This window comes from Porites lutea, chromosome 10 (genome assembly GCF_958299795.1).
Source record: "Porites lutea chromosome 10, jaPorLute2.1, whole genome shotgun sequence".
Taxonomy (NCBI): domain Eukaryota; kingdom Metazoa; phylum Cnidaria; class Anthozoa; order Scleractinia; family Poritidae; genus Porites; species Porites lutea.
The window spans coordinates 24,941,819-24,969,057 of NC_133210.1; the positions used below are offsets into that span (position 1 = coordinate 24,941,819).

The 27,239-nt window shown below is 40.8% G+C and overlaps 3 protein-coding genes across 3 annotated transcripts in view; 2 read left to right on the top strand and 1 right to left on the bottom strand.

Annotated features, from left to right (window-relative positions):
• Positions 1 to 8,445, top strand: part of LOC140949807 (zinc finger protein ZPR1-like) — a 20,129-nt gene extending 11,684 nt beyond the window's left edge. Inside the window, exons 12-13 of the mRNA XM_073398939.1 lie at positions 6,904 to 6,972; positions 7,773 to 8,445. Of these exons, the coding sequence (XP_073255040.1) occupies positions 6,904 to 6,972; positions 7,773 to 7,901 (198 nt within the window). The 3' untranslated portion in view covers positions 7,902 to 8,445. The remainder of the gene's footprint in view (positions 1 to 6,903; positions 6,973 to 7,772) is intronic.
• Positions 8,446 to 9,675: 1,230 nt separating this feature from the next.
• On the top strand, positions 9,676 to 14,643 carry LOC140951030 (uncharacterized). The gene is made up of 3 exons (XM_073400253.1): positions 9,676 to 11,093; positions 11,909 to 12,055; positions 12,803 to 14,643. Exons 1-3 carry the CDS (start codon positions 9,789 to 9,791, stop codon positions 13,004 to 13,006), a joined length of 1,656 nt encoding a protein of 551 aa, XP_073256354.1. The 5' UTR covers positions 9,676 to 9,788; the 3' UTR covers positions 13,007 to 14,643.
• A 935-nt stretch (positions 14,644 to 15,578) lies between these two features.
• On the bottom strand, positions 15,579 to 26,121 carry LOC140950209 (N(4)-(Beta-N-acetylglucosaminyl)-L-asparaginase-like). Its single transcript, XM_073399410.1, has 10 exons — positions 25,964 to 26,121; positions 24,919 to 25,057; positions 24,020 to 24,176; positions 23,322 to 23,370; positions 22,283 to 22,321; positions 21,893 to 21,981; positions 21,148 to 21,163; positions 20,756 to 20,823; positions 17,377 to 17,484; positions 15,579 to 16,201 (listed from the first exon to the last, which is right to left on the bottom strand). Exons 1-10 carry the CDS (start codon positions 26,073 to 26,075, stop codon positions 16,058 to 16,060), a joined length of 921 nt encoding a protein of 306 aa, XP_073255511.1. The 5' UTR covers positions 26,076 to 26,121; the 3' UTR covers positions 15,579 to 16,057.
• Between the last annotated feature and the right edge of the window lie 1,118 nt (positions 26,122 to 27,239).

Genomic DNA, 27,239 nt, shown 5'->3' on the forward strand with positions numbered 1-27,239 from the left:
TCGAGACACCATGATGTAAGTGTTAGACTACACGCCTAAATCAACCACAAATTACTCCAAACTTCTAACTCTTTTAATACGTGTCGGTGGCGTTTTCCGCCATCTTGCGATTACATCATCTTGGCTAGAGCCAGTCCTTTTCGATATTATTCTAACTAGTTCCAGTTCTCTACATTCTCCCCCTCTGGAAAAAGATGTTGTCCTCAACATGAACGGATAGACCATAGTCTCTTGTGGGTTATCTCGTGTAACAGTTCCTCGTATTCTTGTATCTCATTATTGGGTCAACAAAGTTATCCTGGTTGATCAGGCCAGAATGTTCGCTTAAGTTGCCCAAATGTTACTGTGTTATCTTTACTGCACTGTACTGTTCGATAACGCGCCTATATCGATTGTTTGCCCGTACAAAGAACATGTAGAGATCGAGAAAAAAAAAATCTCCTAATAAAACAAGGTTGTACCTCTTAAAACGAACGACATGTGAGTTATACTATACTAAACATTTATCCGTCTTATCTAAAACGAACGTAATTTCAATTGGTCCAAATCAGTTCCTTTCTCTTCAAGTTAATGCCACCAGGCTTGCTGGTAACGCCACGCAGGCACAGGATACATCGGCTGAACGTGTACTGGGAAAGGTACAAAATAACTGAAGGGCTGAAAGACAGGTTGTTGCACCATCCATGATACCGGGACAGGCTGCCATAACTGGTGTGGATATGATGCTGTGATGCCGCGAATTCCTGTTGTGGAACTGGGTTGAAAGGAGGGTTGTCCCATTGCATCATAGGTCATCCTGAGGGGTGGTCTGCTTACGCGCTGTGACTGTCTTAGAGGTACACCATCTACAGCTTCATCATCGAACGCACCACTTGGTTGCTCTGTGTCTTCAGCCTCTCCCTCTGAGCCTGGACCATCAACTTGACAAGGGTAAGTGTCGTGTTCATCTAACTCTGGAACAATTTGGCAATTGTCTTCAGTATGATTCCTCGTAGACTCGTAAAATTCTTGAAGTTGACCAGGTGTTAACCCAGGGATGTTCTCATCAGTGGTTCTGGTTGTGTTCTCTTGTAGCTCCTGCTGTCTTCGGGTTGTCCTGGGCATCGTGCGACGACTCTTGGATGGCTTAGGTGGTATCTCAACAGGTAGAAAGGAACATGGTAGCAGCAGGTTGCGATGCAGAACTCTTGTCCTTCCATTACCAGTCTCTGGTTTTACCTCGTAAACTGGCATATCCTCCCTCTTTTGAGTAACAACGTGGATTTCTTGCTCCCAATAAGAGCGTAACTTTCCTGGGCCACCACGCTCCGTCATGTTTCGCACAAGAACACGGTCTCCTTCACGTAGCGTGGTATGTCTAACTTTCTTGTCATACTGTTGTTTCCCCATGTCTGCACTTTTCTTTGCATGAGCGGAGGCTAGTTCGTAAGCTTCTTTCATGGCTCTTCGCCAATTTTTAACATACTCAGGGTATGTAGAATATCCCTCTGGAGGTTTCAAGCCAAACATTAGGTCGATGGGTAGCCTGGGCGTCCTACCGAATAGTAGATAGAAAGGTGAGAATCCAGTAGAGTCGTGGCGAGTGCAATTGTATGCATGGACTACTTTATTGAGATGGTCACGCCAACGGGATTTCTGTTTCTCTGGCAGGGCTCTCAGCATTGATAGAAGTGTTCGGTTGAACCTTTCAACCTGCCCATTCCCTTGTGGATGGTAGGGGGTTGTCCGCGAATGTTTGATCCCACTCAGTTTCTCAAGGTTGTAGAAGAGTTTGTTTTCGAACTCTCCGCCCTGGTCATGATGAATGGTTCCGGGAAACCCAAATCTCATGATAAAGTCATTATACAGTTTGTTGGCAGCGGTCTTCGCAGACTTATCCCGGGTGGCGTATGCTTGGGCAAATCTGGTGTAGTGATCCATGATTACCAATATGTACTGGTATCCACCCGAGCTTGGTTCGAGATGAACATAGTCCATGGAGACGAGTTGGAAAGGTGCTGTGGAGAGGATAGGCTGAAGTGGTGCGTGGACATGAGTTGCGGGTTTACGTTGCTTCAGGCAACGACACACTTTTGTGACATAATGGGTGATGTCTGCTCTCATAAACGGCCAATAGAAGCGTTCTCTAGCTAGTTCCACTACTCTGTCGGCACCCAAGTGCCCCATGTTTTCGTGTAGCTCTTCATACACCCTTTTGTGGTATTTCTTGGGTAAAACCATTTTGTCTCCACACCCAGTTTTCCGATAAAGGATTCCATCTTCAGCAATAAACAGTTTATTCCATTCGTGTAAGAGTTGTCGGGCAATAGCTGTCTCTTGCTGCCTTTCCTGATAGGTGGGACGCCTTCCAATTTGAATAAACTGTAAAACACGAGCAATTGATGGATCTTCTTGCTGAGCTGCGACAAGTTCATCACGTGGCAGAGTTGGAATGTCTACACGCTCTTCCTTTAACATGTCGTGTACTGCGGTGAGAGATGACAACCAGGCGGTCTGGGGGGTGTTAGTTACATGGACTGAAGATGTGACAGCATCCAGAACATCCTGATTAACTACTTCCGAACAACTTTTCATATAGCCCTCAAAACTGATTGGCATACGAGACAAGGTGTCAGCATCTGCGTTGGCTTTTCCTGGTCGATACCTGATCTCAAAATGGAAGTCGGCTAATTCATTAACCCACCGTAAACCAGTGGCGTTCAGTTTCGCTGATGTTAGGATGTATGTCAAGGGGTTGTTATCAGTGAAAACAGTAAACTTTGGCGAGTAGTAAAGGTAGTCACGGAAGTGTTCAGTCACTGCCCATTTTAGAGCAAGAAACTCAAGTTTTCCTGCGTGAAGGTGGTACTTTTTCTCAGCTGGTGACAGCGCTCGTGAAGCATAAGCAATAACTCGCATGACCCCATCCTGGTTTTGGTACAACACTGCCCCGAGACCGTCTTCACTTGCGTCGGTGTGGAGAGTAAATGCTTTTGAGAAATCTGGATAAGCCATAATGGGTGGATTACTGAGGTGTCCCACTAACTTCTCGAGGGCTAGTTGCTGTTCTCTTCCCCAAACGATTGGCGTCTTTGAGGGCTGTTGTCCATCCTGTCCTGTGCTGGTAAGCAAGTCAAAGATCGGTTTCGCAATTTTAGCAAAGTTTTTAATGTACCTTCGGTAGTAACTTAGTATTCCTGCAAGCTGTCTTACTTCACCAACAGTTTTGGGTGTTACTTCCTTTAACTTCTCGATAGCTTGTACACACCCTGGATCCATCTGGTAACCATCACCTGACACAACTCTTCCTAAAAACTTGACCTCGCGTTTGAACAAACTACACTTGCGCGGCTTCAACTTGACTCCATGTGCTCGTAACTTTCGCAATACTGTTCTCAGATGCTCGATGTGTTCTGCAAATGTCCTACTAAATACTATGATGTCATCGAGGTACGGTATAGCCACTTTGTCCCTTAGTTCACCCAAACAACGTTCCATAAACCGTTGGAAATTCGCAGGTGCGTTCATCAATCCAAATGGGATCCTTACCCATTCATATAGCCCCCACGGTGTAATGAATGCTGTCGCTGCTCTACTGTCCCTGTTTACGAACCCCTGATGATACGCCTTACCCTGGTCAAGTACACTGAACCACTTATTTCCGCCAAGACTATCCAAGGTCTCTTGGACTCTAGGAATGGGATGTCTGTCAGCAATAGTCTTGCGATTTAGTTCTCGATAGTCAATGCATAGCCTTAGAGACCCATCCTTCTTGCGAACACAGACAACTGGAGAGGAGTATGGGGACTTGGATTCAGTGATGAAATTCTGGTTCAGAAGGTCTTCAATGTACTGTTTCACCTCCGGATACAGTGGTCGAGGAATTGACGTGTACTTCTTTTGCACTGGCTGGTTATTATGCAGATTAATCTCCATTTCCAGATCAGGGATGCAGCCAATATCTTCTTCATTGGATGAGAATGACTCGTACTCTTCCCTCAGCATCATTTCAGCTGCAGTCCGCTGGTCATGATCCAAATCACCGAGATCAACTGCCGGAAGTGGGTTTTCATTTTCTTTGTTTTGCTGCTCAGCAGGGGTGGTGGGTCCCTGAGGTTTAGGTTTCTCAAAATATTGCTGGTCATTCTGGGTTCTACATTCACTCAGTCTAACATCTGCTGTTGTCACTGATTTGACTGCCTGAAGGACTCCTAACGGGGTGCGACTCTTAAGCAGAATATCATGGTCTGTCCCATTGTGTACAGCAATCTGTACCTTAGATGACTTTCCTGGTTTGACATTTAACAAAGTTCCATTAACTTCTAAACCCTCTGGTAACTGTGCCAATTCATTTGGCTCAAACAGTACTGGTGTTAGCTTGTTTACTGGTCCTGTAGTTGCACGGCAGCCAACAGTTATCATGCTATCCCTTGGTATCACCACATCTCTCCTTCCCGTCCTCACTTTACAAATGGCATCTGAACTTGAACTCTGAATGAAATTTACCAAGGCATCTACTTTTGTCTTATCTGTTCCAGGGAAACTCTTGTAAATTGTTGGGTTTGGATTCTGGTCCTGACTTACTAACTCTTCAATGACATTGTATCCCAAAATGGGACAGTCCAACTTTTCTGATGTCACTAGAAAAGGCACTAACAGTTCCTCTTGATTGCTATCACTACCAGGAGGAGTTAGCATAACTCTGGCTTCCACCCACCCAATGTAGGGTATTTGAGACCCATTCACTGCTGTTAGGCTAAGGCTTGTCTCCAAGAGTTCTGACAACTGTCTAATGGCTACTTGTCCTAAGCATCTTTGGACAGAGTCGACTGATATTATTGAAACCTGGGCACCAGTGTCCCATAACATTTCACATTCATAGTCATTGAGTAAGCACTTCACCATACACTTCTTGCCAACAAGGCCAATAACTTTAGCATGCTCACTTGGAGTTAAATGACTGACACAGGCTGGGTCTACAAACTCTTTTGACTTACTTGTACTCGCCTCAGAAAGATGACTTATTGCTTGGCACAACACCTTGTGTTCAGCCCAGTGTCCCTTTTGACATCGCGTGGTGCAATACCATACACTCTGACACTGACTACATCTTTTAAGTTGTCCATGCTCTACTCCGGTTTTACAACAGTGGCTACATTGGTGAGACTTTGGTGGGTTTACGACTGCTTCCTGTCTCGCGGGAGCAGTCGATTCCTGTTTAACTGCTTCCTGCATCCCCTTGCCAGATGAGATTCGCTCCCACACTTAAAACAGTGATTGCAATATTCCTTTCTGTTCTCGAGGCAGCTTGAACACAAAGGTGGTCTTCTTCTCTCTGGCCACTTGCCTGGAGGTACACTTTGATTGCTGTTCTTCCTGACCTCGCTTTTCAATGCCTCGACTTCTGACTTGATTGCACTTATAGCTGTTAGAAGATCATTCTGAGGGCTGTTCTTCTTGCCTCCTTCCTTTTCTTTAGGTGGGCCATCAGATACCGCAGACACTGATAATGGTGGTTGTTTGGTCTTGGTATTATTCTTAAGCTTCTTGTCCCTTTCCTTTTCTGCTGACGTAGCCATGCTCATCTGTTGCATCAACACTTCATCTGTCACATTTGAGTCCTTCAGGAATGGGCGAATCTTAGCACGAATACTTTCATCCTGTAAACCAGTTTCTACTGACCGAAGAAACAGACGTTGTATGTGTCCAGAGTCATACTGTAGGGATATTTCACCTTCTTCTTCACCACATGCAAACAGGATTTGTTGCCTCAGATCAAGAGCATTCATCAAAAATGCCTGGGGTGACTCCTTTGGGCTCTGACATAGGGATGCCAGTGTTTGATAGAGTTCTGATGTATTCTTTGCACCATAGTGACTACGGAGAATTTTCTTTAACCGATCCAATGTCAAATCTTCGTAAGTTTCGAGGTAACTCCTAAGTACCATGCCAGGTGTAATTGAGCGAATAACACCATCAACAATTTCACTCTCGCCATAACCTTGGGCCAACCCCATTTGAATTTGACGCATAAGGGAAGAAAAACTAATTTTGTCTTTCTGCTCGGGTTCCCCGATTTGACCACTGATCTTAAACTGTCTACGTAACGCGCTAGTCGCTAGTAGTTTTTGAACAGGATCTTCCTTCGCTACGGGAGGAGGTTTTGAATCACTTAGAACTGGCTTACCATCTTCTTCATCGTTCTTGATGCCATGGGGTTTCTCTGTCAGCATTTCTTTTACGTCCTTGAGGTACGGCACGACTTCGGCTTCCTTCAGTTTTTCAATTTCATCATCGAGCCGTAGAGCAACACGTTTCGCCACAAACAATTTTGTTTTTCCCTCATATTCAACTTTGAAGAACTTGGCCATTCGCTCGAGTGAGCTCCAGTCCGCGGCATAGATGCTAGACTGTAATTCCAATTGAAGATCTTCTGCCATCATCGGCAAGGCCTCAGTTCCGATGTTTCCGATTGACAATGGCGGGCAGTGGAAGCACGTGGTCAAAGCGATGAGAGACACAAATATGCTCAAAAACATACCAAAATCGATCGCCAGAAACGTTCCATCCAGTGTTTCATCTTCGTCGGGTTACAAGTCCTGGCAGGGTCGCCAATTTTGTTAGACTACACGCCTAAATCAACCACAAATTACTCCAAACTTCTAACTCTTTTAATACGTGTCGGTGGCGTTTTCCGCCATCTTGCGATTACATCATCTTGGCTAGAGCCAGTCCTTTTCGATATTATTCTAACTAGTTCCAGTTCTCTACATAAGTAATAGGTATTATGGTCACTGAAGTTAGATTGCTAGTTTGAAGCGTGAACAAAAGTTGTTTTTAGTTTTTTGGTCCTGATTCGCACCATATCTCGGCAAGCTTTATGAAGAATTCCCCAGCTAATTTCTTATATCTTCCTCTTTACAGATAATAAGCGGTGAAGAGCTAGGTGTGGAGATTATACTCGATGATCCAGCCGGAAATAGCTACATACAGGTAAAACAAAATATCTAGGTACAGTTCTTTCCTAGCCTTAGTTAATGCTATCCTAACGCGCATTTCCTTAAGTCCTGCGAAATCAAACAGTGAAACTGCACAACATTTTCGATCACTTAAAGCATAGTTTAATAGCGCGTGAACCAGAAAAATGTATGGGGTGGATATTAGTCCTTCAATCATGTGTCTTGACTTCAACGCAGACACCTGCAGAACATTTCTTATCATTCCTCAGAGTCTATCTTGAAAGTAGGTGATGTTATTCACTCTGAGGAGGGGCTGGCACTAAAGGTCAGCTTTCAGCCTCTTTCACGCATTCAGATAGCGGAGGGTGGTGCCAAACTGAGAAGTGAAATAAGAATGGGAGCATTTTTTTCTGCTTTGCACCAACCCCATGATCCATACGCCTGGGACAAGTTGGTCTACTTTTGCTTTTTACGATGGCCAAATTCCAACCACATTTCGCTTGTCAGGTTCCTGTCGAAGGAACAAAATAACTTACTGGCGGTTTCAGGGACTAAATTGCCAAGATCAACGCTCGCGAATCCCGTGAATAAAAATTGCGTGCAGTACAAAAGCTCGCTGCTCTTTTCCTCCCGATAGTTGCTACCAACGAATGACTTCACTTGCAGTACCGCGTTTTTATGGGTAGGGCTGGACTGATATTTCAGTCTTGGCATTTAGTAATGGTAAACAAGTCTTTCATACACTTAGAATATATTTGACAGTCAGATACTTTTTCATTTCCTCTACTGTCAAGTCGACTTTAAGGCTCATGTTTTACCTCAACCATTCTGTAGAATCTGTACGCGCCAGACCCAGACCCTGAGCTGGAAGTTGTCCATTATCAAAGGTCAAAGGAACAAGACGATGAACTGGGAATATCAGATATGAAGACAGAGGGATATGCAGAGGATGAAAAGAGCTGACAGCGAAAGAAATTCCGTGATGAGGCATTCTCTTCAACTCATTGATATGAAAAAAAAATTGATGATAATGTAAAATAAACCGATCTGCATCTGCAATCTTGGACAGAAAAAAATGGAACAGCAAACGCCCAACCCCCCCAAATCAAGAATGAAGACGCGCAAAAGCCAAAACGCACCATTTTCCCATCCTTGATTTGCGGGGGAGGGGGGTACAAATTTTCCATCAATTTTGTCCACGATTGTGGATACATAGTTCACGAACGCAGACACATTTCCGGTCGTCGCTTCTCTCCTTCTCTACTTTAATCCGAAAATAACTTTTTGCCGGGTGTAGAGAAGCGACGACCGGAAATACGGCTGCGCTTGCAACTATTCCTCACTAGGCGCGCTTTGTCTCTATTCTTTTGCACATTCTGCATTGTTCGAGAGATTTTGCGGGCGCGAACCGCGCCTGCTATGCAGGCTTCCTCGTTCCCAGGGTCTCTCCATCTCCGGAGAACGAGGTTGAGCCATGTCTATAAAATAAATGCTACAGATACAAATCGCCCGGTACTGCCTTTTAATTTTCAGTAGAATAATAGTAGGGTTTGATCGATATCTGCCTGCAGTAAAGAATGCCTCGGCTTCCTCTTTCGCTTTAACTGTTAAAAGCAGCATTATAGCGCCTTCTTCAATCTAATATTTTACCCCATTCACTAGAATAACTCGAAAGGTCACTTTTTTGTGCAAAACGTTTGCCACCGGTCTGGCTCTTCGTGATGTAAGTTCAGTCCTGTATTATTTGGTAGTACTTCTGGGCCCCCGGGGGTTCTGGGCCAAGTTCTTCGAAGCTCGGCTAACTCTAACTCTGGTTTAATTGCAAATAGCCTGTATTCAGTTGCCCCTTCCCCGCAGCAAAGTATATGAGTGTATTTTTATATGTCGCATATCTACATCATCATTTCTAAGACAGGTAGTTAATCCTCGTGTAAATTTCGGGCCGTGTTCTTCCGCTCTTTTGCCAATTGTGCCTTGTACGATTATTTCTTAAGTTGTAAAGTTGAACAAACAAATGTCACCGAGTCTTAGTACGTCTTTCTCAGCAACTCATCTATCCACTAGTGTTAAACTGCAGATCTCTAATGAACACCCGGGGGCACTTCCTTTATTATCCTAAACGGGTATTCGCCCCTGTTGAAGGTATGGTTTTCAGGGTTTTGAGCCGTAAACGGGGTATACAATTTCACCGTGTAGCGTCTTTAAACAGGGTGTGGTTTTGAAACAAAAGCCTTTTATACGGAGTGTGATGGTTGGCGATCAACGTACTTCATTTATGGCACTAACATTCAGAAATGACGATCGTAGTCTATTAAATGATCACTTTAAAATTCTGAGTGCAAAACAAAATGAATCAGGATCATTAACTGAGGTATGTAGTAAGTTTTGTCGGATACCTCGGCAGCTGTCTCGGCAGCACACCTCTACCAAAACTACCCATCCCTCCACCCCCCACCCCGGGAAAGAAGTCAAAGAAAGAAAGCAGGCTTCTGAAAAAAGCCATTATTTCACCTTCAAGCTCCAAGCCTCAAGCTCGTGTCTTTCTTCATAGGAATATTTGAAAGCACAAAGGAAAAATGGTAAAATAGGCGGGGGTGGGTAAATAAAAATATGGTGGCATTAACGTGTCAGCCGCAGAAATGCCCCTTAGAAGACACCACCTACTCCTCCCACTGAAAAATGATCTTGTCCGTGGCAACGAGTGTTGCATTATGGGTAGTTGTATACACTCTTTGTTTTCAAGCGCCTTGGAACAGAAAATGTACCTTTTTAAATTTCTCTTTAATATTCAGTTTTACACCTCGCTTTGAAAACAAAAATCCAGCTTTATTTACATTTAATTTTCCATGAATGGAAGAAAAACAAAACAACGATGTTGTGGAGGGTAAAATAACAACATTTGCATCGCCAACTGTTTTGGCTGCCATATTGGATAAACAAATCTTGGACGAAGGTGCTGTGCCAAGTAAAGTCGATCTCAACGACGAACGGCAGAATGTAGGGATGGTGGCCGACAGCTTGGATGTATCTTTAAACGATTCTCTCGACTCGACGAAATTGCAAGAAAGCGGAGAAGTAATTGGCGATGTTGTTGATACCGAGGAGTTAATTGGAAAGGATAATACCGTCTCACCTTTGGGATTTCCCGAAAGAGTTGTCGATTATCCGAAGAGTTCAACGCCGGCACAAAATGAAAATCCTGTTGATGACAAGAGTAAAAATGCCGAGAAAGCTCCTAAACCACGTCGACCGCAGCACATCATCGAAAGAAACAAGGAACAAGTTGGCAAGCGAGCATCCCAGAGGGCTAGTTATGCTCAAATGCATGCAATCAAGACAAGAAATAAACTCAATAAAGATAAGGAAAAGAAAGCCAATGTTGAAGGATCCCAGAATCTGGATAATACACCAGGTTTTAACTCAGAGAGTAAGCTGGATAGTGTAGAACGGAATTTTAATCAGAATACCAATTTTCCAAGAGATCATGTGGATCAAATTCCCCATGGTGACACTATGAGCAACACAAGCGCTGATTTACAACAACAGGAAAGCTTTTTGTTAGAAAACAGTTATTCAAACGGTACACATGATATTTTTCAAAATCATGGACCATATTATGATGTCAGTCAAAATTCTAGACTATATGATAGCACTCACCAGTCGAGTTATTTTGACCAAACTGGAACTTACAGTAGAGGTTATGGAAGTGCAATGGGGTATTTAAGTCAGAAACCTGTTCCATCATTGTACCATCAGAGTTTATCAACCCAGTCAGCACCTCCAGGAGTTTATGGTTATGAACGCAAACCATTAATTAACAGTTTACATACTTCAAATTTCAGTGAAGAGGGTTATTATCAGTCAACAGTTTTACCACATGATGAGTCCGATAAAGGGTTTAAAATACCAGAATCCAGTCTCCATAGAAAGTTTTCCTCAGATCCATATTTAGCTCAATCAAGATCTACATCATTGCAGAATATAGCAAATGTTGGTAGAAACAGCAAGGCATCTGGAAGCTACTCTAATTTACGACAGCCTTTTGAATACAAACCATATACTTTAAAGGACTACCAGAACCTTGCTGGTTCAAAGGCCAAGCCGTTGGCTGGGGGCTTGGGACCAAATATTGACACTGATGATTTCAAGGAAAAGGTAAAGGCCTTGAATTGCTGGTCAACCATTTCAAAGCTTTCTCCAATCCAGGAATAGCTATTAGGAAAAGCTTACTACGGCAATCCTTTTTAATAGTCAAGCAGGCTTTTTCACTTGACTGCTCCTTCAAAGTTATCCCATGTCTTCAATTTTCAGAGCAGTTAGAGCCGATTATAAGGTCTTTTTCAGCTGGTGCATTTAGCCAGCATTCAGCTCCTAGTGACATCCCTGATTATGACCAAACTGTAGTTATAAGACATAATCAAACAGTTAACTCTTCTTCCTAATGAAAAAGTAATGTCAATAACTAAAGAAAAATAACATTTGAAATGCTATGAAGAGCAAACTCAGAATTGATGTAGATGATAAGATTCATGTTAAGTTAAATCTTTGAGAAAGTCAGTAGTTTTGGCAAGACGTTGTATGGCAAGATCCCTTGGTTGAATTTTCAAGGTTGTTTTTAGCAGCAGGATAAGAAAGAAATCTGGACTCGAACCAGGCATAGATGAAAATAATACCGACCATGTGTTAAGTTATTACACCACCATAAAGTGTTATTAAAAAACTTGGGAATTTATTATTACAGATGTAAAAACTTCTAAAGAGGTAATAAGGGCATTAGCCATTTAAACAATAACCAAAGGATGTTAATAGTCAGCCATGCATATCTCTTTGATCTTCTGCAGACAATGCCTTTTGCAAGCTAAGCTGTAGCCTGGTTCTCAGAGTGACCTGAGAATCAGACTAATGCAGCTGCAGTCTGTGGGCTATATCTGCAGTTGTTAATAATAATTATGTTCTTCATTACTTTGTAGATGAAGAAAATAAATAAACAAAGAGAGTATGCTACAATGTTGAGAGCTCAGCATTCAGCGTCAAGAAAGCAGTGGGGAAGAAAAGGAGCTGCTTCTGCCCCAGTTAAGGCCAATCATGTGATTGAGGCAGAGAAGAAGAGGGAGGCAGTAAGTATAACAAGAGGGCAAGTGACAATTCACGCTAAAGCAAGGTAATATTATTAAAGACATAATGTCTTGTCCCCAGGGGAACATTAAATGCCCCAAGGGAAACATTGCAATTTGAGGTAAAATAATATTAAAATTAAGTCAGTCAATGTTACCCTCTGTCGTCATAGAGGTTGCAGCATTGCCCTCTCCAAGACTGTTTTGCGGGGTTGGGGGTGGGATGGGAAAAGTGTTGTTTCAGTTAGACTTTGAAAGGGCCCAATGAAAGTGCCTGCTGTTGCGGAAAATATTCCAGGTACTAGTATATGAAAAAAATTGTCATCTTATTGGAGAGTAAAGTGGTGAATGTCAATGTTAATATTCTGAGGCTGCGGTGCTTTAAAAGGGTTTATAAATGTTATTGTTGGGGATTCCCAGATAACCCTGTGATGGGATAGCAACCTGTCCAGGGCCTAGTGGTCATTTCATGCTTTGGGAAGGGGAATAAGCTATGTTCTGTTCGTCCACTTAACTCAAATGCAGGCTTTACCTTTAGTGTCAGCCTTCCTTAATTCTTTAGTTGTTTTCTTAGACTTCCTCTAAGTGAGGCATTTATGGTCTGTAATTTTAATTTTCTGTTTGCTTGCTTTGTAATCTGATTGATTTGAGGGGAAGAGAAACTGTTTTGCACTGTAACAAAAAGAATTCAAGTAGTAGTCGCTGCTACAACTGACACTATAATTTATTATTGTTTACTTTATTCTATAGGCTTTAAACTATGCCAAGAATGTCCCCAAACCAAAGCAAATGAATCAAAAGAAGTGGACTGGGTCTGGCAAACACAAACAGGAGACAGGAGGCGATGAGGAACAAGAGATAACTGTGCTGGAGATTTTAAGAATGAGACATGAACAGGAGAAGAAGGAAGTTGACATTATAAGAAAAGAACTGGCATCAAAGATAAGGTTGTAATTTATTAATTTGAGACATGCATAAGAGGTTGGCTTAATGATGACTTATGATCTGTCTAGGACAAGTTAGGGAAGGCCCTTTGGGTCATAAAATCTGTTAGTGCTTAAATAATTGTGAGCAAACAGATAGGTCACCCATCTGGATGAACTGCCTACTTAGTGTGTTATAAAAGTAGATCTCTCTCCTGATCAACTGTTTGTTTGAATATACACAGACAAATATACTTACAAAATATGAGTCAATTTCATATATTTACGTTTACATATATTATCCTGTAATATCTATAACAGACATATTCGCAAGCTATTTCCATTCACAAACTAACAGTGCACTGGACTTCACCTCCTAATTATGCTAGATGCATTAACTGAGAGACAAATATCCAGCCCCTCTGGGTATATGATGTACATAAGAAAAGAACTGTATAAAAATTGTCCTAATGTATCAGGGCTAAAAAAAAAACCAAATTACAAAGCTCCCACATGTGCTTGCTTGTCTTGGTGAATGATTTATGTTACAAGATAACTTGCCATGACCATAACCAAGTCCATTAAGGTGATGTTACACGATACGATTCACAACAACGATTTTTAGTGCTACACAGCGTTGCAATGTTGGAACAATGTTGTAACTATTCATAACTATTCAAAACAATGTCACAAAAATGTTGCAACACTGTGTTGTGCTAAAAATTGCTGTTGCCAATCGTCTCGTGCAACATCACCTTTAGGCAAGTGAGCATGAGCTTAGAAAGGTACTTGCAAAGCAAGGAAACTATTTGTCCCAGACAACCAGACTTGGTTTATGATATAGGTGTAAGTGCAAATCCAGGTGTAAACTTGTGTCTGAAAGTGAGTCTGCAAAGCAGCGACAGGTATTTTTTAAAAAAAGTTCGTTCTAATCATCAACTGGATCACAGTCTTGGACTAGGAAAAAAAAAAATATAACAACAAATTTTTCTGTTGCCAGGAGATGAAGGCCAACTCTTAATACTCCCAATAGTCAGGGCATAAATAAAGTCAGTTGTACAGCTTGCCATTTTCGGGAAAGCTGTGGCTAGCATGCAATTAATAGCCTGAGAGTCATAAACAACTAGCCCAAGAAAAAGTTGATGAGCATTAATAATACGGTTCTTGCATAATTTGAATTCCCCAAAAAACTTCACTTGCCCATTGGGCAACTTAAGAGCATAATTGAGTAGCCCGATAGCAAAATCTACTGTCCTTGGTCTATCAGACGCTTGTTTCTTTGCACGCTTATAGTGACAGGAAGTGGGTAAGAGACAACTGTATTTTGCAGAGTAGTAGCTTTGCAGTTTTATAAAGCATTGAATTTCCTGATCATCTCTGAAACTTAATGAGCTTATTAGTGTGATGATATTTTACAAGGGCAAGTTTGATCATCAACTGCCTAACATACCTATTTAAAATGATATTTTATGTATTTATTTTTATGTCAAAAACAATGTGTATGCTCTCAATGTTGAAAAATAATCTATGAAAATGCTTTCAACATACCTAATATTAGTGGTTTTATTTTCATCAAATGTAATTTTTCTGTTGTATTTCATAAAGGATGTTTATGTGTTTAGTAAAAAGTGATAACACATTTAGAAAATGACAATATCCAAAGTTAAGGTAGTTATAGCCTGTGTACAGACGTCCCCCCACCCTCTGAGGGAGGGGGGACGTCTGTACACAGGCTAGGTAGATAAAGTAATTTATTGTTTGAACAAGCCATAATAATTTTGATTCATGTTCAGGAATGTTCATTATTCCAAGTATTGTCTGTTTTCAAGCAATGTACACGCACAGCACAGCAAAACATACATACGTAGCAAAACATTACCAACCAAATGTAAGGGTGATATTGAATAAGAGCTGACCAAAACGAAAAAAATTCACTTATAACGCACTTGTTGTAGCTTTGCAAAAATAAAAACTCAAGACTTTTTATCATTTTTCCCGACTTCGTCTCCCTTTTCCAGACTTTTTCCAGGTCTGAAAAATTGCTGGGCAAAGACTTTTTCAAGAATTCAAGTCTCTGTACGAACCATGTGTAAAATTTGACGTGGTAGGAGAACGACCCGCAAAAAAGAAGCTGAACTAAATCAGCTGAACACACTGTAAAGAGTAGAAATAAATATGCATTATCGTAAATCACAGCCTTTATTATGTAGACACGAGTGTTTTACTGGAAAATATACCACTCGTAAAATTCATAAAAACTACGTCCGAGACCCGAGTGGTTTATTTTCCATAGTTTATCGATGACGTAATTTCGTTAATTTCCCTCTAATATTTTATCGATGTCTTTTTGTCTATATAATAAAAAGAACATTACATGGCGGCTTGAAGATATGCGCTCGTTCGAAAAATATTGTTTTGCCAGTCGAAAATAAAATTCATATCTTCGCGCCACCGTGTAATATCCTCTCTATATTTTCTGAAGTTTCCCAATCGGAATGGCGCGAAACATTTGATTTACCAATACTACCGGAATTTCCGGTTTTCTTACGTAAATGTTAAGTACCACAGGTCACAAAAAAGATGGAAGATACTATGCCCATACCATTTTCTCCCAGTACATATTCTTTAATGCTCGTTGCATGTCTATGAATACAAGCTGCATGGGATTTTTTATTAACCTGAATCCTTTCAAATTTTCACGCTAAAAAATTGTTTAAATCCGGCTCAAAAGATGGTTAGAATCTTGTTTAACCACTGTTCCACCTCTAATCAAGTGGCATCCTCATCTAGTACACGAGTTTGCCCACATCCTGAAGTCTAAGCTGTCCGAGAATAGAAAAGGCGACTAATCGACCCGGAATCCAAGTCCTAAAGACAAAGATTTCAGAATCCAGTACCTCCAATCCGGGATCAAGAATCCAAGACTGTTTTGGATTACCTTACAAAGGGCGAGACAAATGAGGAAGAAAAGGCCTCTCGCGCTCGATTTTTCTCTTTTCTTCTTCCTTTTCGACACACTTTCCACACAGGCCAGGCACAAAAGCAGAAGTTATTCTGAATAATTGCCGTAGGTTGTATTCAATCACTGTAAACAAACTGGAGGCTGCACTCTTATTTCCGGAGTGGTCATCTGTTCAGTCCAAACAACAAATGGAAATCCTGAGTACTTAGTGTTTAATCTTTTGTCCTCAAAAAGAGGAACGGTCGATGAAGCACCAACTTCACCCTGAAAAAAGTAGAACAAAAACCGTTCTTCAAATACGCTCGTAAACCAACATTTTATTGCCACCCATCAGGAAAATTTGCACCCAGAAAACTATATTTTAAGTAAATTATTGTTTATCTGCAACGCGTTTTTCGTCGTATTTAGGACACATAAAGGGGTCATTGTGCCAGGCGTCCTAGCGGTGTCCGTGGAAACTGGAAATAAGAATCGTTGCGTGATCAAAGCCAAGCATGTTTTCCGAAAAAAGCTTAGGAAAGATTAATTAAATTTAGAGCTTTTCCGAAACGTGTTATGAAGAGGATACCAAACAAATTTCAGCAGGGAGCACTAACCACAATGATTACTGATTAGTCTCGCTTGCGTAAGCAGCGAGACTTATAATCTGCAGCGCGTTTTTCGTCGTATTTAGGACACAAAAGGTGCTGTAATTTATGTTGGTAGCTCCCTGACCGTTCACAATCCTTTGTTTTTTGTTCATAAATTGTGACTAAATAAATTAATGCGATGTTTCTATTGGTCAGTAATTTCAAAATGATAGGAATGCTATTGAACGTTGTGTACGGTCAGGTCCAAAAAAGCCAACAAAAACATGAACAAAAGAGTTTTTAAACTGGAAAAAAGAGTTTTTAAAGTGGAATGGTTACGAAACTAGTTAAAACTGGTTTCGTAACCATTCCACTTTAATAACTATGGTTAGCCTTCATCTTAATTTCATTTTGCACGCACTGTCCCGCCTCAAATAGCCTTGCTCGCTGCGGGCAGTGCTTCTGTGATATTATCTGTTGTTGTGGTGAAAAAAAAAAAGGCAGGGAGGGGAGGGGAGGGGGTGGGGCTGTTGATTGATTTCTCACTACATGACGAATGTTTTTAAAATTTGATTTTCCAAGAAGTGCTACAACCAGTTGCAAAAATGTTGAGACACTCCGACGAAAAAACGACCTTTCTTGCTTCAAATCGCTGCTAGTCACATGTCTGAGAGATATAATAATGACCTCCCTCCTCCCTCCCATTCAAAGTTGTTCCTCCAAGTTTTGAGTATGGTCTTGTATTGCTAGCAACTTTGAAAAGGGGTGGAGGAGGGATCACAAGCACAAGATCATGGCAGGCCATTTAAGACAAAATACGGTACAGTGTCTCAGGTACTTTTGAAACTGGTTGTAGCATGATTCAGTTACCTTTCTGTTCAATGCAATCAAGGCCATTTCAAAAGGTCTTGCTGTTGTTCCTGCTTTCCGCTGCGATTCTTTCACCACAATTTCACATGATTCTTGTGGGGAGTACCCCTGTTCACATCAATGGCAAATAAATTTATGGACTTTTTAACGCAACTTGTTCCAGCGACTGGAAAATCTCGGCGCAAAAAAAAAAAACAGATAGAAAATTTCTCCAATAATTGGGTTTAGTTTGCTTCTTTTCTTTTTGGTATCATTATAGTAAGTCTGCATAAAGTCAGAGATTGCTATTGCTAACTTTCAAATAAGTGCGTTCTATACCTGTGGAATTTAACGGTGTGTAAAGTTGCAGCACAAGATATAGATTAGCCTGTGCAGACATTTTAGAAATACAGTTGAACCTTTCCACAACGGCCAGATTGGGGACAAAAGAAAGTGGCTGTTGCAGAGAAGCTTAGTGAGGCAATGGATGGACAGTCCGCCCAAAAAAGTGGCCGTTGTAGAGAGGTGGTCGTTAGTGGAGGTTCGATTGTACTTCCCTTTGCAAAAACTCGTGTGACTATCTTTTCCAGGGTAAACTAACTCTCAACATTAGAAGGAAAAACAGCGCCGTTGCCTTAAAACTACTTTTTAAAAGCGTTCAATGGCACATTTTGGTGTTCTGCGGAAATTGCAGAACAGCCAATAACGGTCGGTCAACGGACAATTCTGGGGAGAACGTCGCGACTTACACGTGCGCGTGTTCGACATGTTCTGCAGTGGACATGACGACCGTGCCGGTGTAATGCTAAAGACTACCATTTTGTAGCCGAAGATTGCATAGTAATTAAAGAAATCAAAGTCAGGATGTTGGAAGACTTTTCTCGTTTGTACGAATAAAATGATGACCTATTCGGGCACAAGTCCTTTTTAAACGGATAAGAATCATTAGCAGGCCTCAAGAAATTGTAGCGCGCAAAGCAAGTATTCCTGTACATAAACAAAACACAAAAATTGGGACAAGAAAAAAAAAGCCCCTGATGTGCCACCATCATAGTCGAACATCTTTAAAAAATATGACAAACAAGGGACAGACCATTGTGTCCACATTGTAGAGTATGTCCATCTAGGAGCCATTTTGAATTCACACTGAAGGGCATGATCAAATGAGAACGTACAGAAAATTGAAATCCTTTAAAATCTCTTGGAACAAAAGTGTGGAAAAAAATGAATAGCCCTCACAAAATCGCATTTTGCAGGGGCGTAGCCGGTAGTTTCGAAAACGAAGCACTCGAAAACGAAGACCGAAGCACGAAGCACCCAAAACTCGAAAACGAAGCACCCAAATCTCGAAAACGAAGCACCCAAAACTCGAAAACGAAGCACCCTAGATCGAAAACGAAGCACCCTAGATCGAAAACGAAGCACCCTAAATCTCGAAAACGAAGCACCCAAAACTCGAAAACGAAGCACCCTAGATCGAAAACGAAGCACCCAAAACTCGAAAACGAAGCACCCAAAAACTCGACACCGGTCTTTCCTTTATAAACACGAGACCAATGTAAATACAGCAGAAATCAAGCGCGATAACGAGTATTCGATAACGAATCGAATGCAGTTCAACTACTCAAGTTGTAAATGCATTTCCACCGCTGCGTGGGAGGCCCGGTGGGAGGCTATGTTTTGGACGTGATCAGAAAACTGAGAACGCCCAAACTATTTCTAGAATATTACTGTATTGCCGTATTACTGTATTGCAAGTATCCCCGTACAAAAATGATGAGCGTTTTCTATTCCATTCCTCGTTAAAGGCCATTTGCAAATTAGTGTAGTTAAAGGTGGATCGGTGGCATAAAAAGCATATCTTCAGGCTTCGCCCCACCGACCTCCTTCTCAGTAGCTTAACTCTCCTTTTTTTATTCGCTCCTTTTATTTCAAAATTCTCCTGTTCCCCACCATAGAGCCTGATCCCAGGCTATTACCCTAGAACAAATTCTGTCTGGATCTGATCTGATCTGATCACGCAGTGGCATAAATATCCGATATGGTAGACTGCAAAACAGTCGGTTTTTTTCTCAAAATCAGTAAAGAAGTCGGTAAAGCGTGGCGTAAGAGTAATACGCGCGAGCGTCACACTCCGTTTTCAGCCTCGTTTCAGACCTTTAGTGTTACTGCTCACGCGTACTTGAATACGCCAAAATCTGCTGACGGACAGTTTTTTCAAGTCTACATAAACATGCATGTGTACCGAAAAAACGCATATTAAGGTAAGATGTATCAAGTATAGCGAGACCAATAATAAAATTAATACACTGTATCCCATCTAGAAACGTTCAGTTAAACAGTTGGCAGGCTCTTATAAAACCTTGGGATGGATTTTGTGGACCTTTGGAGGTGCGGACGCATCCGCTGCCTCCACCTGATTCGGATTGCGTCATGCAAGACGTACAGCCGACAGTGGTTTCGAGTTTTGGGTACTTCGTTTTCGAGATTTGAGTGCTTCGTTTTCGAGATTTTGGGGTCTTCGTTTTCGATCTAGGGTGCTTCGTTTTCGATCTAGGGTACTTCGTTTTCGAGTTTTGGGTGCTTCGTTTTCGAAGGTTTAGGGTGCTTCGTTTTCGAGTTTTGGGTGCTTCGTTTTCGATCTAGGGTGCTTCGTTTTCGAGATTTGGGTGCTTCGTTTTCGAATTTTGGGTGCTTCGTGCTTCGGTCTTCGTTTTCGAAACTACCGGGCGTAGCCAGCCTTTCGACTAGTTCTAGGCCTGGCTGACTTTCATTTCCACATATCCTGAGAATTGCACGTACTGATCGCACCAACACGTTGAGTTCTTAAGCTTTTAAGCTCACCCCAACAACGCATAATTTATCACATGAAGCAGTAGAGTGATCAAACCAAAAATTCGTAGGCCCGGGCCTACCGGTCTAGGGGCTGGCTACGACCCTGGCATTTTGTATTTTTTAGCCTCTCTCAAAGTAACTAAAAGTATGGTATATCCTGAGAGTGAAATATCCCATCCAAGGCTCTTGAGGGCTCACATCACCAAAAAAAATTCGATGTAAATTGGGCAATCCCAAAAATACTTGCTAAAATCGTTCTAAACAAAAATCCCCGAGAGCCTTCCATCATCCCCGTCTCTGTGTATCCTGTGACCCCCCCCCCCCCCCCCACCCCTCTTCCTCGGGAAGGGGGGGTTGGGGGGTTATTTTGGAGGTAGGGCTGCATTATTTTTGGAATAAGTATCTGAAATGTCTTTGTTACAAAGGAGTACACGACGAGAGGTTTTATAGGAAGTGCCGTATTTGTAATAATGATGATGATTACTGTTATTAGTGGGTTCTTTTGCACCAATAACAAATATATATCTTTTGGATTACTGAAAGTTGTGATGAAACCTATACATACCTCTTTCATCAGCTGGACTGCATGAAAAGCTGGACAAAATCTCATCATCTTGTCACCATCGCCAGTTGCTGTTAATTAAAATAATCAACATGGTCCAACTACCAGTAAAAAAAAATACATCCGTAAAATAAGTCCCCCCTGCCCATAATATATAAGCCTGTATTGAAATGAATTCCACTTTTTACAAAATGTGAAGCTTAAAACAGTGATCAAATTCAAAAAGTATTTTGATCACCACTGCTAAGTAGCTTGTTTTGAAATACTTTTTTTAAATCCGGTTGTAAGCTTCCCCCAAATATAAGCCCCTCCTCTATAAGCCCTCCTTGAACCCCTTATGAAGTTGTGTAAGCCCATGGCTTATAATTAGAAGTTTACGGTACTGTTAAACTGACCTGCTGCAGCTCCAACCTGTGAAGAAGAGGAGAAGGAATTATAAATATTTTAACAAAAATTTTATTATCATTAAAATTTTGCCAGCCCAGTGGCAAAGTCCAACAAGATCTAATAAACTTCAAAACTTCCTAGGAAACAGATGTTGCCCAAAAAAGGGGGATGAATGTAGAATGCAAAGCTTTCCAAGAGAGGCATGAACGTGAGTTGTTGTTACTCGTCCGCTGTCATTACCTTCAGCGATTATCCGGAGCATTGGAAAATCTTTAACCAGGTTTGTGACATAATCGCATGACAGTTTGATCAGTCAATTTCATATTCAAAATTTTACAGTAAACAAATGCAACTTTTGCTATCAATAATAAACTCTAAAAACTGCAATAAGAACTTCACAAATAACTGCTTTGCACCCAGCTGTGCCAGCATGGTTATTTCCCAAATAACGATCATACTATGGTTAACATTTACAGAAAAGATCATCAAAAGATCTATTCAAGATGGTATTTCTTGGTTTTTATATGCTTTCCCAGGGTTGTCAGAAAGTTTTGACGTAGATGGCTGAGTTGTCAAAGTAAGTCCAGGGATATTCTATTGAAAAAACCCTATTTGTAAAGAAATGCCAAGCAGAGTAGCCGGCTGATATTAGTCAAGTAGGCGGTGATTTTCTGCCAGCAGCCGGCTACTTTTGACACCCCTGTTTCCTCAAGCGATTGACTCTTCTCTTCATCAGGGAAAGAGGTACCTTACCTCATCATCAGCATACAATCCAGACCCAGGCAGGGGTGAGTCACCAACTCGGCCAGGATGTTTAAAAGCCTTTCCACTTGTTGAAACACCTTAAAAATTAAATTTTAATATTAATAAGAGTTCAATTTGTACAAAATTGATCATCTACAACAAAAAATAACTATGGAATGGAATAAACTAGTACTTAGCTATGTTAATCAATGCTTGATATTATAGCCATGGTTAAAATAAGTCAAATAATAATCTTGTACCCAAGTAGACAAGAGTGAAAAAAAAATAAAGCCAGTTTGGTCCTGTGTTGATAAACATGACATGCAGGGTACTGAAATTTTCTTTGTGACTTTACAACTTGCCATCGTAAGCATTGCACAATGGAGTCATTACTTTTACCTGCAGTCAACTGCATTTTTGAATCCAACACAAGAATCCCTTTGAAAACAAGAGCAAACAAACAAACAATGAAATATTATATAATGGCACATGTACATGTAAATGGTGAAATTATCATTGCATAAGGTTCAACATAACTTGTTAAGGACATCTCTTTTTTAAATGTAATCTAAGAAGAGAGACAAAACAGCACAGCACAAAGCATGGGTGCAGGTGGGGGGGGGGGGGGGGGGGGAGGCAAAGTTGGGAAAGGCAGAGCAGAAAAATCAATGCATGCATACATATTGTGTATATTTTACTTTATTTTAACTAGAATTCTTTTTGAAATGATTAATTTACTTTTATAATATTAAATTGTTGGGCTTAAAAAAGAACCGATATAGTCAGTTGCTTGTTGAAGCTTAAAAACTTTACTCAACATTTCAATTCACACATCATTATCTGCAAGAGTGAGAAACATTAAGTTACCGGTAAGTAAATTTAACATGAATTAACGTTAAGTTAATTTCTCGGACCTCAAAATATGCACTGCCAGAAACAAATTCGAATGCCTTGTCTATGAGATGTTATTTATACAAGAATGCAAACCATCACTGAATGTGCAATTGGATTCGATTTGCACCAAGTTTTTCTATTAGGAAATCTAAATAACAATAAAGCATGCACAAACACAATCTAATTTATTCAAACTTCAGCTCTTTAAACAACTTTGACACTTAACATTTCTCACTCTTGATAACGATGTGTGATACACTGAAATGTTCAGTAATAATTTTAAGAAAAACTAGGAGAAAAAAGAGTCTATTAAATACTTCTCATAAAAAAGGGCAATAATAGCTACTGAACCCGGTCTGAAGGTGATGCGTTAATGTCGTGCGCTACAAGGACAACAGAATGACCTTACATTCATTCTTACACAGGCATTGACATAAAGCGTTACTGGCTACAAGCCAGTAAGTTCAAAATCACTGAATACAGAATATGTTTAAAGGATACTACAATGCATTTCTCAATACGGCTTGTATGCTTTAGCTCTCACCTATAGTGTCATGACCTCCTACATCTTTGTCTGATTTTCTGAGAAATTCCTACTGCAAAAGAAACAGTCATAGTGATAGAAAACAAACAACATTTGTTTTTGAGACCAGACATGTTTTGACCAATACCTTAATCAGATTATCGTCAGTTGCAAGTTTTAAAAATCAGATTATTACCATGAATGATGATGTTAAGGAATGAACATTGAATCGTACTTTCAAATAAATATTTCCTGATTACAATAATAAGAGTAAGATAACAATATTATTTTTTTCCATCTGCAAGAATTAAAAAACGTAAAAAGAAAAGCAAAATGGATATATTCATTGACTAGTAAAATAGCTCAAAATCAACACATTACTGAACAGCAAATTATTCATGACTATCTAATATCACTCTGTGTGTGGAATAGGCCACTTCCAAGTTCCAAAATCCCTTACTTTCAAAATGAGACTAGGTGCAGAACCTTTCTTGTGACAATGAGTTTTATTTGCATGAGAATGAAAAGTGATTTCCATATCAAAGGCTGAGCACCTACCCTCGTTTTGAAACGGAGGCCCGGGGGAACTCGGAAATGGCCTCCTATTGGTTTGTTTTCTGTTTAAGAACAACAGACCTGGCATGCAACCAACTAAAAACACACACTCTGGTTGGGAAAACAAAAGCAAGAGCTGCAAATCTTAAATCACTTTTGTTCACCTCAAATGCTTCTATTGATTCATGTGTCTGCAGTGCTGAATTTGGTTCTACAGGAAACCCATTTTTAACAGCATATTCCTGTGCACCTTGACCCACAAGTATACTGTGAGGTGAGTTCTCCATAACATGTCTTGCAACTGCGAGCGGCTTTGCAACCCTATTATTTTAATAATAGACAATAATAATAATAATAGATTTTATAATTATTATGAAATCTACCTCACCATAGCATTAATGCCATTCAATGCTCTAGTTTCTCCTCTTAACAAAAAATGAAATTTCCAGGTGACGCAGTGGCTCTGTTATTAATACGAGTGCATTGAGCTACAGTGTATAGCAAACTTTTCATCTTGATTTGTTTGGTTTGAACATGATGGCCACAAAACTTTGAAAAGAACAACAGATATGACTCACCAATAATATGAAATAAACTGACTTCACACTGAGTTGGTAAATATTTTTTATGAAGCACTTAAGTGGACCCTGCTGTTCAAAGAAAATGGCACATCAAAGGAGTTTCAGCCAAAACTGCTGAAGGATACATGTATTTCAAATAGGGCAAGGAACAAGTCATAAGACTACAGAGCAAGGTTTGGAGCAATATTTTTATTTATAATTGCTTTTAAAACGAAAGAGTACCATTTAACACGACCGGCAATCAGCTCTGTCTCAAAAATTAGGAAACACTAAAATCACTTGAATGCCTCCAAAAATATTCAATCTGGTGGCTCGTTCTACCTCAGAGCAAAAACAATTTCAGAGCTGAATTATGAAGGACTTTCCAGTAAGAGAGGATTTATCCTCTCTTGCTAGAAAGTCTCTCTTTCTAGTTACAGACTTCTACTCCAACCATTTCTAGCCCCCAATCTGTAAGTAACCACTACATACTGTCACCTTACCCCTGCAAAGCAGCTACTGCACCGAAACAACACCTTTTTCCTGTCATAACAGCTGCATCACACTCCAATATGCCACTGGAGTTCGGCAATCCTCCTCTTCCAACAAAATAGCACCCAGTATCAGGATTTTCCTCAAATGCTGAAGATGAAAAACATATGTATTTTTTTTGTGGTAAAATCTTACATGTACATGTCTGAGGGCTAATACATGTAATAATTATCCGCAAAGGTACTTTTTTCCATAAAAATTGCATGAATAATCTTTGTTCATGCTTGAAGATTTCATTTCCACTAACAAATTAATGTTTTACCCCTAAAGAATTCAAACAATTTCCCCTCTGCCCCTGAAGAATCATTCCTCAACTTTTATAACAACTTTAATACCCCTGAGAAATTTCTTTGCTCCTCGACCCGGGGTGTCTTTTGCTGAGAAAATGCCAAGGTTAATTAACTGACCAGAAAAGAATGCTAGCAACGGATAAAAATAGTCAGAAGGAAACTTTATTCCCCATTCAATAAAAATCTGGTCACATAACCTCAATTTCTTGACTCTCCGCGCATGACGTTTTCTGTGGGTTTTAACAAGACCTGGCTGAAATGTTTTAAGAATTTTAAGCTGTGGGTGTGCAAAATTTTAAATCCTTAAAAGGATTCAATTACCGCTACGCTAGCTTATCTCTTTACTTTAATGTTCCTTTAACCTTCCAGTGATCAAAGACTGTGATTTATAGGACATTTGTATCACCTTCCATTTTGTCATGTCGACACCTAGCTTTTATACAGACATGTCATATTGAAAGCGCGGGATGTATGCAATTCCATAACTTCTATGACTACAAGCAGCAGCCTACTCTGCTAGCAGAGTCGCTTCGATCTAAGGCTTCTTCTTTCCCGACTTATCTAGGGAAGATCGAAGCGACATATATGCTAGCAGGGTTGCAGAAGGTTCGCCACTGAACGGGGCAGAATCGATAGGTGAAACGCCCGAAACATCAACGATTTTGAGAAAATTCAAGCCAACAGTTCCAATTAATACTGGTTTTACCATTGATCCCATTCTCGAGAGCATCAAGCCCCACGCTTCCAGCACACAGCTTGTCGGAAATCAACTTTACTGCTTCCAAACTGAAAGACCAAGTTCCAACAACCACCGCCATCTTGACCGTTCGGCTGATAATGGACTGGTAAGTAGCCTTGTCCCCAGTCCTCACCACAGGGCCGACAAATTTTCAAGTGACGTCACAAAATCTAATTCCGTCTGGAAAAGATCTCTTAAAAAATAAACTTCTGTGCAAGTTTTCAACGTGATAGCGTTTTCCGTTTTGAAAATATAGCTACCCCCGCGTGACATTAGGGACCTTGCGCAACAGGACGGTAGATGGATCGAGAGGACGGCAAAATTTCATTGTGTGACGTGCATGAAACAGTGTTCGTGAGTGACAACATGCTTCGTAAGTTATTGGACGTAATTTCCGGTTTATCACTGCCGTCCTCCACGTTCCCCGGCTGACGTTCAGGACGTGATAACAAGGCGACTGAAGTCAGGTGACGAAAACGTGACTATTTTTCTCCACTATTCTTCATCTAAAGGTTTTTGTTTTTTCGAGCAAATGAAAGGAACTTATTAGTGTTTTATTCACCGTCCTCAACCGTCCTCTATAAGTTAGGACACGGATGGCGATTGGGTAGCCTGTTCCTTGCGCCGGGTCACTTATAACTGAAGCCAAGGGTAGACTACGAGTAGTCCCTCATTTTCCCTCAGGGATAGTAGAGCGAGCGAAACGCGACGGCTTGTGAAAACTAAGAAGTTCATAGCCAATAACCTCACGGCTTAACTGACAGATGACCAATAACATCGCGACTTAATTGACCAATCAGGTCAATAACCAGAGTTAATACCATCAACTGATCTGATGCAACTCACTTTCACTCTAATTCAAAGATGTCTACCGCACCGGTTGTCGAAACTCAGTTGACCAGTGTCAAGTACAACAGTCCTTTTCTGGACTACATTCACCAGGACCTGGACGATCATACTCAACCTACTTATCTGTTATAAATCAATTACTTCGTTGTATAATTATTAACATACCTATCATGCTATCAATAGGGTGCGTTCACACTTGGTGCCCGAGCACTGGTGCTCGAGTACGGTACTCGCTAGGCATTAATGTGCACACACCTTTTTTAAGTACCTTCGCTAAAATTCGGACACGGTGCAGGTGCTCGAGAACAAGGTCGAGACCTTGTACTCGGGCACTAAAGTGGGCACCGGGTCCCTATGTGCACCTGCTTTTCCGTTGGTTCCGAGGTGTTTTACC